At 39.6% G+C, this 15,807-nt stretch overlaps 1 protein-coding gene across 1 annotated transcript in view; it reads right to left on the bottom strand.

Moving 5' to 3' along the window:
• Positions 1 to 1,352: 1,352 nt before the first annotated feature.
• The window catches only part of LOC144891661 (uncharacterized), a 42,512-nt gene continuing 28,057 nt past the window's right edge, over positions 1,353 to 15,807 (bottom strand). Inside the window, exon 2 of the mRNA XM_078775332.1 lies at positions 1,353 to 1,413. Within this exon, the coding sequence (XP_078631458.1) occupies positions 1,353 to 1,413 (61 nt within the window). The remainder of the gene's footprint in view (positions 1,414 to 15,807) is intronic.

Here is a 15,807-nt window from a genome sequence, read left to right as displayed (position 1 = left end):
ACGTCGGGGCCGCCCTCCTGCGGGCAGACCCCCGGCACCACCCAGCCCCGCCGCCACGGCGCCCCCCGGTCCTGCACCCATCCCAGGGGCAGCCAGGGGCATCCCACCTGGTATCCCTGCACCCCGGACGCCGCCGATCGCCAGGGGGCGCTTCGGCCGGGTCATTCGACTGCCCCACAAACTGGCCCTCCAGGTGCGCGGGAATTCTGGGGGGGCGCGTGTGGCGGACACAAAAGCCCACTGGCGTGGTGACATCATTCCACGCACCAAGTGGGCGGTGGCCACGCCCGAGGGGTAGGCGTGGCCTCATGATATACACCGGGCGACCAGCCCGGAGAGTTCAGTGTTACAGTGTAGTCTTACAATAAAGACGTTTATATGTTACCGCTTGTCCGCTTCCTCCTTGCTCACAAGCAGCGCGCGTAACGCCGCGCTTTAAGCTGATGTATATGGACACAGACAGCTTTATATTGGATATCAAAACTGATGATGTTTTTAAAGACATGATAAATAATTCTGAAGTATATGACACGAGTAATTACCTTGGGTTTAAAGATGGGAGGAAAGAGGCCTTCTCAAAAGCCAATGAAAAAGTTATTGGAAAATTTAAAGATGAACTTGGAGGAAAAATTATGAGTGAATTTATTGGCCTTAGAGCAAAGTCATATGCGTATAGATATTTTGATGGGGATAAACTTGAAACTGGTAAAAAGCTAAAGGGAATAAAGAAGGGGGTTATAAAACAAACTCTCGGATTTGATGATTATAAAAACACGATGGATACAAAGGAGGTTGTGTACAGAAATATTAAAGGAATAAGAAGTTATAAACATAAAATATATTCCGAGAAAGTTCTTAAGAAGGCACTTGGTGCATATGATGATAAACGATATTTAAATAATGATGGGAACACATCGGTTCCTTTTGGATATCATGCCTCTTGCTAAAGGGGGGATGTACAATGGAAGTATAGATAATCTACTAAATCACCTCGATACATGAGTCAATGGGTAATAAACGGGGGATCACAGGTAGGTGGATTTTAGAGCCTCGATACATGAGCAGTGGGATCATAGACAAACAGTGAACCTCGATATAGGAGGATAATAAACGGGGGATCCCTGGCAGAGGGGGTAATAAACAGAAGGACCAAAGGACCGCAAACAAATAGTGAACCCCGTATTGCCTCGCCAACGGCGAGGCTAGAGAATTACTAACTTGATAACTTTTTTTATATGACGCCGCTCGGCTCCGCCTTCGCTTTGTCTTTAAAAAAGTTATATCATCATCCACAGGATTATACAAGCTGCCCGTCGAAACACGGCGCGTTTCGAGGGTGATGCCTATCGGCATCACCACTCGAAACTAGCAGAGTGTATGGCGGAAAAACGTTCATGATTTCCCAAAAATCCACTTTAAAAAACACACGATTTGGGGCAAAATAACAACGATTTTAGGACTTTTGGGCCATTTTTCAGCGATTTTGTGCCTTTTCACCCCCTTTTCCAGTCAAAAAGCCCCATTTTGGGTGTCCCAGTGGGTTTGGTGCGGGTGTCCCAGTATCAACCTTTTTCCCCTACTTGTGTTAGTGTTGAAAAACCACTTTTCGCACTTGTGTTGGTGCAGGAAACCACTTTTGCACTTGTATTAGTGTGGAAAAACCACTTTTCGCACTTGTGTTAGTGTTGAAAAACCACTTTTCGCACTTGTGTTGTTGCAGGAAACCACTTTTGCACTTGTATTAGTGTGGAAAAAACACTTTTCGCACTTGTGTTAGTGTTGAAAAACCACTTTTCGCACTTGTGTTAGTGTTGAAAAACCACTTTTTGCACTTGTGTTAGTGTTGAAAAACCACTTTTCGCACTTGTGTTGGTGCAGGAAACCACTTGTGTTGGTGCAGGAAACAATTTTTGCACTTGTATTAGTATGGAAAAACCACTTTTCGCACTTGTGTTAGTGTTGAAAAACCACTTTTCGCACTTGTGTTAGTGTTGAAAAACTACTTTTCGCACTTGTGTTGGTGCAGGAAACCACTTTTGCACTTGTATTAGTGTGGAAAAAACCACTTTTCGCACTTGTGTTAGTGTTGAAAAACCACTTTTTGCACTTGTGTTAGTGTTGAAAAACCACTTTTGCACTTGTATTAGTGTGGAAAAAACACTTTTTGCACTTGTGATAGTGTTGAAAAACCACTTTTCGCACTTGTGTTAGTGTGGAAAAAACACTTTTTGCACTTGTGATAGTGTTGAAAAACCACTTTTCGCCCTTGTGTTAGTGTTGGAAAACCACTTTTCGCACTTGTGTTGGTGTAGGAAACCACTTTTCGCACTTGTGTTAGTGTTGAAAAACCACTTTTCGCACTTGTGTTAGTGTTGAAAAACCACTTTTCGCACTTCTGTAGGTCTAAGAAACCACTTTTTGCACTTGTGATAGTGTTGGAAAAACCCCTTTTCGCACTTGTGTTAGTGTTGAAAAACCACTTTTCGCACTTGTGTTGGTGCAGGAAACCACTTTTGCACTTGTATTAGTGTGGAAAAAACACTTTTTGCACTTGTGATAGTGTTGAAAAACCACTTTTTGCACTTGTGTTAGTGTTGAAAAACCACTTTTTGCACTTGTGTTGGTGCAGGAAACCACTTTTGCACTTGTATTAGTGTGGAAAAAACACTTTTTGCACTTGTGATAGTGTTGAAAAACCACTTTTCGCACTTGTGTTAGTGTTGAAAAACCACTTTTCGCACTTGTGTTAGTGTTGAAAACCCACTTTTTGCACTTGTGTTGGTGCAGGAAACCACTTTTGCACTTGTGTTAGTGTGGAAAAAATACTTTTTGCACTTGTGATAGTGTTGAAAAAACACTTTTTGCACTTGTGTTAGTGTTGAAAAACCACTTTTCGCACTTGTGTTGGTGCAGGAAACCACTTTTGCACTTGTATTGGTGTGGAAAAACCACTTTTCGCACTTGTGTTAGTGTTGAAAAACCACTTTTCGCACTTGTGTTAGTGTTGAAAAACCACTTTTCGCACTTGTGTTGGTGCAGGAAACCACTTTTGCACTTGTATTAGTGTGGAAAACCACTTTTCGCACTTGTGTTGGTGCAGGAAACCACTTTTGCACTTGTATTAGTGTGGAAAAAACCACTTTTCGCACTTGTGTTAGTGTTGAAAAACCACTTTTCGCACTTGTGTTAGTGTTGAAAAACCACTTTTCGCACTTGTGTTGGTGCAGGAAACCACTTTTGCACTTGTATTAGTGTGGAAAAACCACTTTTTGCACCTGTGATAGTGTTGAAAAACCACTTTTCACACTTGTGTTAGTGTTGAAAAACCACTTTTCGCACTTGTGTTAGTGTTGAAAAACCACTTTTTGCACTTGTGTTAGTGTTGAAAAACCACTTTTTGCACTTGTGTTGGTGCAGGAAACCACTTTTGCACTTGTATTAGTGTGGAAAACCACTTTTCGCATTTGTGTTAGTGTTGAAAAACCACTTTTCGCACTTGTGTTAGTGTTGAAAAACCACTTTTCGCACTTGTGTTGGTGCAGGAAACCACTTTTGCACTTGTATTAGTGTGGAAAACCACTTTTTGCACCTGTGATAGTGTTGAAAAACCACTTTTCGCACTTGTGTTAGTGTTGAAAAACCACTTTTCGCACTTGTGTTAGTGAAGGAAACCACATTTTGCACTTCTGATAGTGTTGAAAAACCACTTTTCGCACTTGTGTTGGTGCAGGAAACCACTTTTGCACTTGTATTAGTGTGGAAAAACCACTTTTTGCACTTGTGTTAGTGTTGAAAAACCACTTTTCACACTTGTGTTGGTGCAGGAAACCACTTGTGTTGGTGCAGGAAACAACTTTTGCACTTGTATTAGTGTGGAAAAACCACTTTTCGCACTTGTGTTAGTGTTGAAAAACCACTTTTCGCACTTGTGTTAGTGTTGAAAAACTACTTTTCGCACTTGTGTTGGTGCAGGAAACCACTTTTGCACTTGTATTAGTGTGGAAAAACCACTTTTCGCACTTGTGTTAGTGTTGAAAAACCACTTTTTGCAGTTGTGTTAGTGTTGAAAAACCACTTTTGCACTTGTATTAGTGTGGAAAAAACACTTTTTGCACTTGTGATAGTGTTGAAAAACCACTTTTCGCACTTGTGTTAGTGTGGAAAAAACACTTTTTGCACTTGTGATAGTGTTGAAAAACCACTTTTCGCCCTTGTGTTAGTGTTGGAAAACCACTTTTCGCACTTGTGTTGGTGTAGGAAACCACTTTTCGCACTTGTGTTAGTGTTGAAAAACCACTTTTCGCACTTGTGTTAGTGTTGAAAAACCACTTTTCGCACTTCTGTTGGTCTAAGAAACCACTTTTTGCACTTGTGATAGTGTTGAAAAACCACTTTTCGCACTTGTGTTTGTGTTGAAAAACCACTTTTCGCACTTGTGTTGGTGCAGGAAACCACTTTTGCACTTGTATTAGTGTGGAAAAAACACTTTTTGCACTTGTGATAGTGTTGAAAAACCACTTTTTGCACTTGTGTTAGTGTTGAAAAACCACTTTTCGCACTTGTGTTGGTGCAGGAAACCACTTTTGCACTTGTATTAGTGTGGAAAAAAACAATTTTTGCACTTGTGATAGTGTTGAAAAACGACTTTTCGCACTTGTGTTAGTGTTGAAAAACCACTTTTCGCACTTGTGTTAGTGTTGAAAAACCACTTTACGCACTTGTGTTAGTGTTGAAAACCCACTTTTTGCACTTGTGTTGGTGCAGGAAACCACTTTTGCACTTGTGTTAGTGTGGAAAAAACACTTTTTGCACTTGTGATAGTGTTGAAAAAACACTTTTTGCACTTGTGTTAGTGTTGAAAAACCACTTTTCGCACTTGTGTTGGTGCAGGAAACCACTTTTGCACTTGTATTAGTGTGGAAAAACCACTTTTCGCACTTGTGTTAGTGTTGAAAAACCACTTTTCGCACTTGTGTTAGTGTTGAAAAACCACTTTTCGCACTTGTGTTGGTGCAGGAAACCACTTTTGCCCTTGTATTAGTGTGGAAAACCACTTTTCGCACTTGTGTTGGTGCAGGAAACCACTTTTGCACTTGTATTAGTGTGGAAAAAACCACTTTTCGCACTTGTGTTGGTGCAGGAAACCACTTTTGCACTTGTATTAGTGTGGAAAAACCACTTTTTGCACCTGTGATAGTGTTGAAAAACCACTTTTCACACTTGTGTTAGTGTTGAAAAACCACTTTTCGCACTTGTGTTAGTGTTGAAAAACCACTTTTTGCACTTGTGTTAGTGTTGAAAAACCACTTTTTGCACTTGTGTTGGTGCAGGAAACCACTTTTGCACTTGTATTAGTGTGGAAAACCACTTTTCGCATTTGTGTTAGTGTTGAAAAACCACTTTTCGCACTTGTGTTGGTGTTGAAAAACCACTTTTCGCACTTGTGTTGGTGCAGGAAACCACTTTTGCACTTGTATTAGTGTGGAAAACCACTTTTTGCACCTGTGATAGTGTTGAAAAACCACTTTTCGCACTTGTGTTAGTGTTGAAAAACCACTTTTGCACTTGTATTAGTGTTGAAAAACCACTTTTCGCACTTGTGTTAGTGTTGAAAACCCACTTTTCGCACTTGTGTTAGTGTTGAAAAACCACTTTTCACACTTGTGTTGGTGCAGGAAACCACTTTTGCACTTGTATTAGTGTGGAAAAACCACTTTTTGCACCTGTGATAGTGTTGAAAAACCACTTTTCACACTTGTGTTAGTGTTGAAAAACCACTTTTCGCACTTGTGTTAGTGTTGAAAAACCACTTTTTGCACTTGTGTTGGTGTAGGAAACCACTTTTCGCACTTGTGTTCGTGTTGAAAAACCACTTTTCGCACTTGTGTTAGTGTTGAAAAACCACTTTTCGCACTTGTGTTAGTGTTGAAAAACCACTTTTCGCACTTGTGTTAGTGTTGAAAAACCACTTTTCGCACTTGTGTAGGTGTAGGAAACCACTTTTCGCACTTGTGTATGTGAAGGAAACCACTTTTCGCACTTGCGTTTGTGTAGGAAATCACTTTTCGCACTTGTATTAGTGTGGAAAAACCACTTTTCGCACTTGTCTGGGTGCAGGAAACCAGTTTTCGCACTTGTATTAGTGTGAAAAACCACTTTTCGCACTTGAGTTGGTGTAGGAAACCACTTTTCGCACTTGTGTTAGTGTGGAAATAGCACTTTTCGCACTTCTGTTACTGTTGAAAACCCACTTTTCGCACTTGTGTTGGTGCAGGAAACCACTTTTGCACTTGTATTAGTGTGGAAAAAACACTTTTTGCACTTGTGATAGTGTTGAAAAACCACTTTTCGCACTTGTGTTAGTGTTGAAAAACCACTTTTCGCACTTGTGTTGGTGCAGGAAACCACTTTTGCACTTGTATTAGTGTGGAAAAACCACTTTTCGCACTTGTGTTAGTGTTGAAAAACCACTTTTCGCACCTGTGTTAGTGTTGAAAAACCACTTTTCGCACTTGTGTTGGTGCAGGAAACCACTTTTGCACTTGTATTAGTGTGGAAAAAACACTTTTTGCACTTGTGATAGTGTTGAAAAACCACTTTTCGCACTTGTGTTAGTGTTGAAAAACCACTTTTCGCACTTGTGTTGGTGCAGGAAACCACTTTTGCACTTGTATTAGTGTGGAAAAAACACTTTTTGCACTTGTGATAGTGTTGAAAAACGACTTTTCGTACTTGTGTTAGTGTTGAAAAACCACTTTTCGCACTTGTGTTGGTGCAGGAAACCACTTTTGCACTTGTATTAGTGTGGAAAAACCACTTTTCGCACTTGTGTTAGTGTTGAAAAACCACTTTTCGCACTTGTGTTAGTGTTGAAAAACCACTTTTGCACTTGCATTATTGTGGAAAAAACACTTTTTGCACTTGTGATAGTGTTGAAAAACCACTTTTCGCACTTGTGTTAGTGTTGAAAAACCACTTTTCGCACTTGTGTTGGTGCAGGAAACCACTTTTGCACTTGTATTAGTGTGGAAAAACCACTTTTCGCACTTGTGTTAGTGTTGAAAAACCACTTTTCGCACTTGTGTTGTTGCAGGAAACCACTTTTGCACTTGTATTAGTGTGGAAAAAACACTTTTCGCACTTGTGTTAGTGTTGAAAAACCACTTTTCGCACTTGTGTTAGTGTTGAAAAACCACTTTTTGCACTTGTGTTAGTGTTGAAAAACCACTTTTCGCACTTGTGTTGGTGCAGGAAACCACTTGTGTTGGTGCAGGAAACAACTTTTGCACTTGTATTAGTGTGGAAAAACCACTTTTCGCACTTGTGTTAGTGTTGAAAAACCACTTTTCGCACTTGTGTTAGTGTTGAAAAACTACTTTTCGCACTTGTGTTGGTGCAGGAAACCACTTTTGCACTTGTATTAGTGTGGAAAAACCACTTTTCGCACTTGTGTTAGTGTTGAAAAACCACTTTTTGCACTTGTGTTAGTGTTGAAAAACCACTTTTGCACTTGTATTAGTGTGGAAAAAACACTTTTTGCACTTGTGATAGTGTTGAAAAACCACTTTTCGCACTTGTGTTAGTGTGGAAAAAACACTTTTTGCACTTGTGATAGTGTTGAAAAACCACTTTTCGCCCTTGTGTTAGTGTTGGAAAACCACTTTTCGCACTTGTGTTGGTGTAGGAAACCACTTTTCGCACTTGTGTTAGTGTTGAAAAACCACTTTTCGCACTTGTGTTAGTGTTGAAAAACCACTTTTCGCACTTCTGTAGGTCTAAGAAACCACTTTTTGCACTTGTGATAGTGTTGAAAAACCACTTTTCGCACTTGTGTTAGTGTTGAAAAACCACTTTTCGCACTTGTGTTGGTGCAGGAAACCACTTTTGCACTTGTATTAGTGTGGAAAAAACACTTTTTGCACTTGTGATAGTGTTGAAAAACCACTTTTCGCACTTGTGTTAGTGTGGAAAAAACACTTTTTGCACTTGTGATAGTGTTGAAAAACCACTTTTCGCCCTTGTGTTAGTGTTGGAAAACCACTTTTCGCACTTGTGTTGGTGTAGGAAACCACTTTTCGCACTTGTGTTAGTGTTGAAAAACCACTTTTCGCACTTGTGTTAGTGTTGAAAAACCACTTTTCGCACTTCTGTTGGTCTAAGAAACCACTTTTTGCACTTGTGATAGTGTTGAAAAACCACTTTTCGCACTTGTGTTTGTGTTGAAAAACCACTTTTCGCACTTGTGTTGGTGCAGGAAACCACTTTTGCACTTGTATTAGTGTGGAAAAAACACTTTTTGCACTTGTGATAGTGTTGAAAAACCACTTTTTGCACTTGTGTTAGTGTTGAAAAACCACTTTTCGCACTTGTGTTGGTGCAGGAAACCACTTTTGCACTTGTATTAGTGTGGAAAAAACACTTTTTGCACTTGTGATAGTGTTGAAAAACGACTTTTCGCACTTGTGTTAGTGTTGAAAAACCACTTTTCGCACTTGTGTTAGTGTTGAAAAACCACTTTACGCACTTGTGTTAGTGTTGAAAACCCACTTTTTGCACTTGTGTTGGTGCAGGAAACCACTTTTGCACTTGTGTTAGTGTGGAAAAAACACTTTTTGCACTTGTGATAGTGTTGAAAAAACACTTTTTGCACTTGTGTTAGTGTTGAAAAACCACTTTTCGCACTTGTGTTGGTGCAGGAAACCACTTTTGCACTTGTATTAGTGTGGAAAAACCACTTTTTGCACTTGTGTTAGTGTTGAAAAACCACTTTTCGCACTTGTGTTAGTGTTGAAAAACCACTTTTCGCACTTGTGTTGGTGCAGGAAACCACTTTTGCCCTTGTATTAGTGTGGAAAACCACTTTTCGCACTTGTGTTGGTGCAGGAAACCACTTTTGCACTTGTATTAGTGTGGAAAAAACCACTTTTCGCACTTGTGTTGGTGCAGGAAACCACTTTTGCACTTGTATTAGTGTGGAAAAACCACTTTTTGCACCTGTGATAGTGTTGAAAAACCACTTTTCACACTTGTGTTAGTGTTGAAAAACCACTTTTCGCACTTGTGTTAGTGTTGAAAAACCACTTTTGCACTTGTATTAGTGTGGAAAAAACACTTTTTGCACTTGTGATAGTGTTGAAAAACCACTTTTCGCACTTGTGTTGGTGCAGGAAACCACTTTTGCACTTGTATTAGTGTGGAAAAACCACTTTTCGCACTTGTGTTAGTGTTGAAAAACCACTTTTTGCACTTGTGTTAGTGTTGAAAAACCACTTTTGCACTTGTATTAGTGTGGAAAAAACACTTTTTGCACTTGTGATAGTGTTGAAAAACCACTTTTCGCACTTGTGTTAGTGTGGAAAAAACACTTTTTGCACTTGTGATAGTGTTGAAAAACCACTTTTCGCCCTTGTGTTAGTGTTGGAAAACCACTTTTCGCACTTGTGTTGGTGTAGGAAACCACTTTTCGCACTTGTGTTAGTGTTGAAAAACCACTTTTCGCACTTGTGTTAGTGTTGAAAAACCACTTTTCGCACTTCTGTTGGTCTAAGAAACCACTTTTTGCACTTGTGATAGTGTTGAAAAACCACTTTTCGCACTTGTGTTTGTGTTGAAAAACCACTTTTCGCACTTGTGTTGGTGCAGGAAACCACTTTTGCACTTGTATTAGTGTGGAAAAAACACTTTTTGCACTTGTGATAGTGTTGAAAAACCACTTTTTGCACTTGTGTTAGTGTTGAAAAACCACTTTTCGCACTTGTGTTGGTGCAGGAAACCACTTTTGCACTTGTATTAGTGTGGAAAAAACACTTTTTGCACTTGTGATAGTGTTGAAAAACGACTTTTCGCACTTGTGTTAGTGTTGAAAAACCACTTTTCGCACTTGTGTTAGTGTTGAAAAACCACTTTACGCACTTGTGTTAGTGTTGAAAACCCACTTTTTGCACTTGTGTTGGTGCAGGAAACCACTTTTGCACTTGTGTTAGTGTGGAAAAAACACTTTTTGCACTTGTGATAGTGTTGAAAAAACACTTTTTGCACTTGTGTTTGTGTTGAAAAACCACTTTTCGCACTTGTGTTGGTGCAGGAAACCACTTTTGCACTTGTATTAGTGTGGAAAAACCACTTTTCGCACTTGTGTTAGTGTTGAAAAACCACTTTTCGCACTTGTGTTAGTGTTGAAAAACCACTTTTCGCACTTGTGTTGGTGCAGGAAACCACTTTTGCCCTTGTATTAGTGTGGAAAACCACTTTTCGCACTTGTGTTGGTGCAGGAAACCACTTTTGCACTTGTATTAGTGTGGAAAAAACCACTTTTCGCACTTGTGTTGGTGCAGGAAACCACTTTTGCACTTGTATTAGTGTGGAAAAACCACTTTTTCCACCTGTGATAGTGTTGAAAAACCACTTTTCACACTTGTGTTAGTGTTGAAAAACCACTTTTCGCACTTGTGTTAGTGTTGAAAAACCACTTTTTGCACTTGTGTTAGTGTTGAAAAACCACTTTTTGCACTTGTGTTGGTGCAGGAAACCACTTTTGCACTTGTATTAGTGTGGAAAACCACTTTTCGCATTTGTGTTAGTGTTGAAAAACCACTTTTCGCACTTGTGTTAGTGTTGAAAAACCACTTTTCGCACTTGTGTTGGTGCAGGAAACCACTTTTGCACTTGTATTAGTGTGGAAAACCACTTTTTGCACCTGTGATAGTGTTGAAAAACCACTTTTCGCACTTGTGTTAGTGTTGAAAAACCACTTTTGCACTTGTATTAGTGTTGAAAAACCACTTTTCGCACTTGTGTTAGTGTTGAAAACCCACTTTTCGCACTTGTGTTAGTGTTGAAAAACCACTTTTCACACTTGTGTTGGTGCAGGAAACCACTTTTGCACTTGTATTAGTGTGGAAAAACCACTTTTTGCACCTGTGATAGTGTTGAAAAACCACTTTTCACACTTGTGTTAGTGTTGAAAAACCACTTTTCGCACTTGTGTTAGTGTTGAAAAACCACTTTTTGCACTTGTGTTGGTGTAGGAAACCACTTTTCGCACTTGTGTTCGTATTGAAAAACCACTTTTCGCACTTGTGTTAGTGTTGAAAAACCACTTTTCGCACTTGTGTTAGTGTTGAAAAACCACTTTTCGCACTTGTGTTAGTGTTGAAAAACCACTTTTCGCACTTGTGTAGGTGTAGGAAACCACTTTTCGCACTTGTGTATGTGAAGGAAACCACTTTTCGCACTTGCGTTTGTGTAGGAAATCACTTTTCGCACTTGTATTAGTGTGGAAAAACCACTTTTCGCACTTGTCTGGGTGCAGGAAACCAGTTTTCGCACTTGTATTAGTGTGAAAAACCACTTTTCGCACTTGAGTTGGTGTAGGAAACCACTTTTCGCACTTGTGTTAGTGTGGAAATAGCACTTTTCGCACTTCTGTTACTGTTGAAAACCCACTTTTCGCACTTGTGTTGGTGCAGGAAACCACTTTTGCACTTGTATTAGTGTGGAAAAAACACTTTTTGCACTTGTGATAGTGTTGAAAAACCACTTTTCGCACTTGTGTTAGTGTTGAAAAACCACTTTTCGCACTTGTGTTGGTGCAGGAAACCACTTTTGCACTTGTATTAGTGTGGAAAAACCACTTTTCGCACTTGTGTTAGTGTTGAAAAACCACTTTTCGCACCTGTGTTAGTGTTGAAAAACCACTTTTCGCACTTGTGTTGGTGCAGGAAACCACTTTTGCACTTGTATTAGTGTGGAAAAAACACTTTTTGCACTTGTGATAGTGTTGAAAAACCACTTTTCGCACTTGTGTTAGTGTTGAAAAACCACTTTTCGCACTTGTGTTGGTGCAGGAAACCACTTTTGCACTTGTATTAGTGTGGAAAAAACACTTTTTGCACTTGTGATAGTGTTGAAAAACGACTTTTCGTACTTGTGTTAGTGTTGAAAAACCACTTTTCGCACTTGTGTTGGTGCAGGAAACCACTTTTGCACTTGTATTAGTGTGGAAAAACCACTTTTCGCACTTGTGTTAGTGTTGAAAAACCACTTTTCGCACTTGTGTTAGTGTTGAAAAACCACTTTTGCACTTGCATTATTGTGGAAAAAACACTTTTTGCACTTGTGATAGTGTTGAAAAACCACTTTTCGCACTTGTGTTGGTGTTGAAAAACCACTTTTCGCACTTGTGTTGGTGCAGGAAACCACTTTTGCACTTTTATTAGTGTGGAAAAACCACTTTTCGCACTTGTGTTAGTGTTGAAAAACCACTTTTGCACTTGCATTATTGTGGAAAAACCACTTTTCGCACTTGTGTTAGTGTTGAAAAACCACTTTTCGCACTTGTGTTAGTGTTGAAAAACCACTTTTGCACTTGCATTATTGTGGAAAAAACACTTTTTGCACTTGTGATAGTGTTGAAAAACCACTTTTCGCACTTGTGTTAGTGTTGAAAAACCACTTTTCGCACTTGTGTTGGTGCAGGAAACCACTTTTGCACTTTTATTAGTGTGGAAAAACCACTTTTCGCACTTGTGTTAGTGTTGAAAAACCACTTTTCGCACTTGTGTTGTTGCAGGAAACCACTTTTGCACTTGTATTAGTGTGGAAAAAACACTTTTCGCACTTGTGTTAGTGTTGAAAAACCACTTTTCGCACTTGTGTTAGTGTTGAAAAACCACTTTTTGCACTTGTGTTAGTGTTGAAAAACCACTTTTCGCACTTGTGTTGGTGCAGGAAACCACTTGTGTTGGTGCAGGAAACAACTTTTGCACTTGTATTAGTGTGGAAAAACCACTTTTCGCACTTGTGTTAGTGTTGAAAAACCACTTTTCGCACTTGTGTTAGTGTTGAAAAACTACTTTTCGCACTTGTGTTGGTGCAGGAAACCACTTTTGCACTTGTATTAGTGTGGAAAAACCACTTTTCGCACTTGTGTTAGTGTTGAAAAACCACTTTTCGCCCTTGTGTTAGTGTTGGAAAACCACTTTTCGCCCTTGTGTTAGTGTTGAAAAACTACTTTTCGCACTTGTGTTGGTGCAGGAAACCACTTTGGCACTTGTATTAGTGTGGCAAAACCACTTTTCACACTTGTGTTGGTGTTGAAAAACCACTTTTCGCACTTGTGTTAGTGTTGAAAAACCACTTTTCACACTTGTGTTCGTGCAGGAAACCACTTTTGCACTTGTATTAGTGTGGAAAAAACACTTTTTGCACTTGTGATAGTGTTGAAAAACCACTTTTCGCACTTGTGTTAGTGTTGAAAAACCACTTTTCGCACTTGTGTTAGTGGTGTAAAACCACTTTTCGCACTTGTGTTGGTGCAGGAAACCACTTTTGCACTTGTATTAATGTGGAAAAACCACTTTTCGCACTTGTGTTAGTGTTGAAAAACCACTTTTCGCACTTGTGTTGGTGCAGGAAACCACTTTTGCACTTGTATTAGTGTGGAAAAACCACTTTTCGCACTTGTGTTAGTGTTGAAATACCACTTTTCGCACTTGTGTTAGTGTTGAAAAACCACTTTTCGCACTTGTGTTGGTGCAGGAAACCACTTTTGCACTTGTATTAGTGTGGAAAAAATACTTTTTGCACTTGTGATAGTGTTGAAAAACCACTTTTCGCACTTGTGTTGGTGCAGGAAACCACTTTTGCACTTGTATTAGTGTGGAAAAACCACTTTTCGCACTTGTGTTAGTGTTGAAAAACCACTTTTCGCACTTGTGTTAGTGTTGAAAAACCACTTTTCGCACTTGTGTTGGTGCAGGAAACCACTTTTGCACTTGTATTGGTGTGGAAAAAATACTTTTTGCACTTGTGATAGTGTTGAAAAACCACTTTTCGCACTTGTGTTAGTGTTGAAAAACCACTTTTCGCACTGGTGTTGGTGCAGGAAACCACTTTTGCACATGTATTAGTGTGGAAAAACCACTTTTCGCACTTGTGTTAGTGTTGAAAAACCACTTTTCGCACTTGTGTTAGTGTTGAAAAACCACTTTTCGCACTTGTGTTGGTGCAGGAAACCACTTTTGCACATGTATTAGTGTGGAAAAACCACTTTTCGCACTTGTGTTAGTGTTGAAAAACCACTTTTCGCACTTGTGTTGGTGCAGGAAACCACTTTTGCACTTGTATTAGTGAGGAAAATCCACTTTTTGCACTTGTGTTAGTGTTGAAAAACCACTTTTCGCACTTGTGTTGGTGCAGGAAACCACTTTTGCACTTGTATTAGTGTGGAAAATCCACTTTTTGCACTTGTGTTAGTGTTGAAAAACCACTTTTCGCACTTCTGTTAGTGTTGAAAAACCACTTTTGCACTTGTGTTAGTGTGGAAAAAACACTTTTTGCACTTGTGATAGTGTTGAAAAACCACTTTTCGCACTTGTGTTAGTGTTGAAAAACCACTTTTCGCACTTGTGTTGGTGCAGGAAACCACTTTTGCACTTGTATTAGTGTGGAAAAACCACTTTTCGCACTTGTGTTAGTGTTGAAAAACCACTTTTCGCACTTGTGTTGGTGCAGGAAACCACTTTTGCACTTGTATTAGTGTGGAAAAACCACTTTTCGCACTTGTGTTAGTGTTGAAATACCACTTTTCGCACTTGTGTTAGTGTTGAAAAACCACTTTTCGCACTTGTGTTGGTGCAGGAAACCACTTTTGCACTTGTATTAGTGTGGAAAAAATACTTTTTGCACTTGTGATAGTGTTGAAAAACCACTTTTCGCACTTGTGTTGGTGCAGGAAACCACTTTTGCACTTGTATTAGTGTGGAAAAAACACTTTTTGCACTTGTGATAGTGTTGAAAAAACACTTTTTGCACTTGTGATAGTGTTGAAAAACCACTTTTCGCCCTTGTGTTAGTGTTGAAAAACCACTTTTCGCACTTGTGTTGGTGCAGGAAACCAGTTTTGCGCTTGTATTAGTGTGGAAAAAACACTTTTTGCACTTGTGATAGTGTTGAAAAACCACTTTTCCAACTTGTGTTAGTGTTGAAAAACCACTTTTCGCACTTGTGTTGGTGCAGCAAACCACTTTGGCACTTGTATTAGTGTGGCAAAACCACTTTTCACACTTGTGTTGGTGTTGAAAAACCACTTTTCGCACTTGTGTTAGTGTTGAAAAACCACTTTTCGCACTTGTGTTGGTGCAGGAAACCACTTTTGCACTTGTATTAGTGTGGAAAAAACCACTTTTCGCACTTGTGTTCGTGTTGAAAAACCACTTTTCGCACTTGTGTTAGTGTTGAAAAACCACTTTTCGCACTTGTGTTGGTGCAGGAAACCAATTTTGCACTGGTATTAGTGTGGAAAAAACACTTTTTGCACTTGTGATAGTGTTGAAAAACCACTTTTCGCACTTGTGTTAGTGTTGAAAAACCACTTTTCGCACTTGTGTTGGTGCAGGAAACCACTTTTGCACTTGTATTAGTGTGGAAAAACCACTTTTCGCACTTGTGTTAGTGTTGAGAAACCACTTTTCGCACTTGTGTTAGTGTTGAAAAACCACTTTTCGCACTTGTGTTGGTGCAGGAAACCACTTTTGCACTTGTATTAGTGTGGAAAAAACACTTTTTGCACTTGTGATAGTGTTGAAAAACCACTTTTCGCACTTGTGTTAGTGTTGAAAAACCACTTTTCGCACCTGTGTTGGTGCAGGAAACCACTTTTGCACTTGTATTAGTGTGGAAAAAACACTTTTTGCACTTGTGATAGTGTTGAAAAACGACTTTTCGTACTTGTGTTAGTGTTGAAAAACCACTTTTCGCACTTGTGTTGGTGCAGGAAACCACTTTTGCACTTGTATTAGTGTGGAA

This window comes from Myxine glutinosa, chromosome 4, assembly GCF_964187855.1.
Source record: "Myxine glutinosa chromosome 4, kmMyxGlut1.1, whole genome shotgun sequence".
Lineage (NCBI taxonomy): Eukaryota > Metazoa > Chordata > Myxini > Myxiniformes > Myxinidae > Myxine > Myxine glutinosa.
Note: the sequence above shows the minus strand (reverse complement) of the source record. Positions and strands in the feature narration are given on the sequence as shown.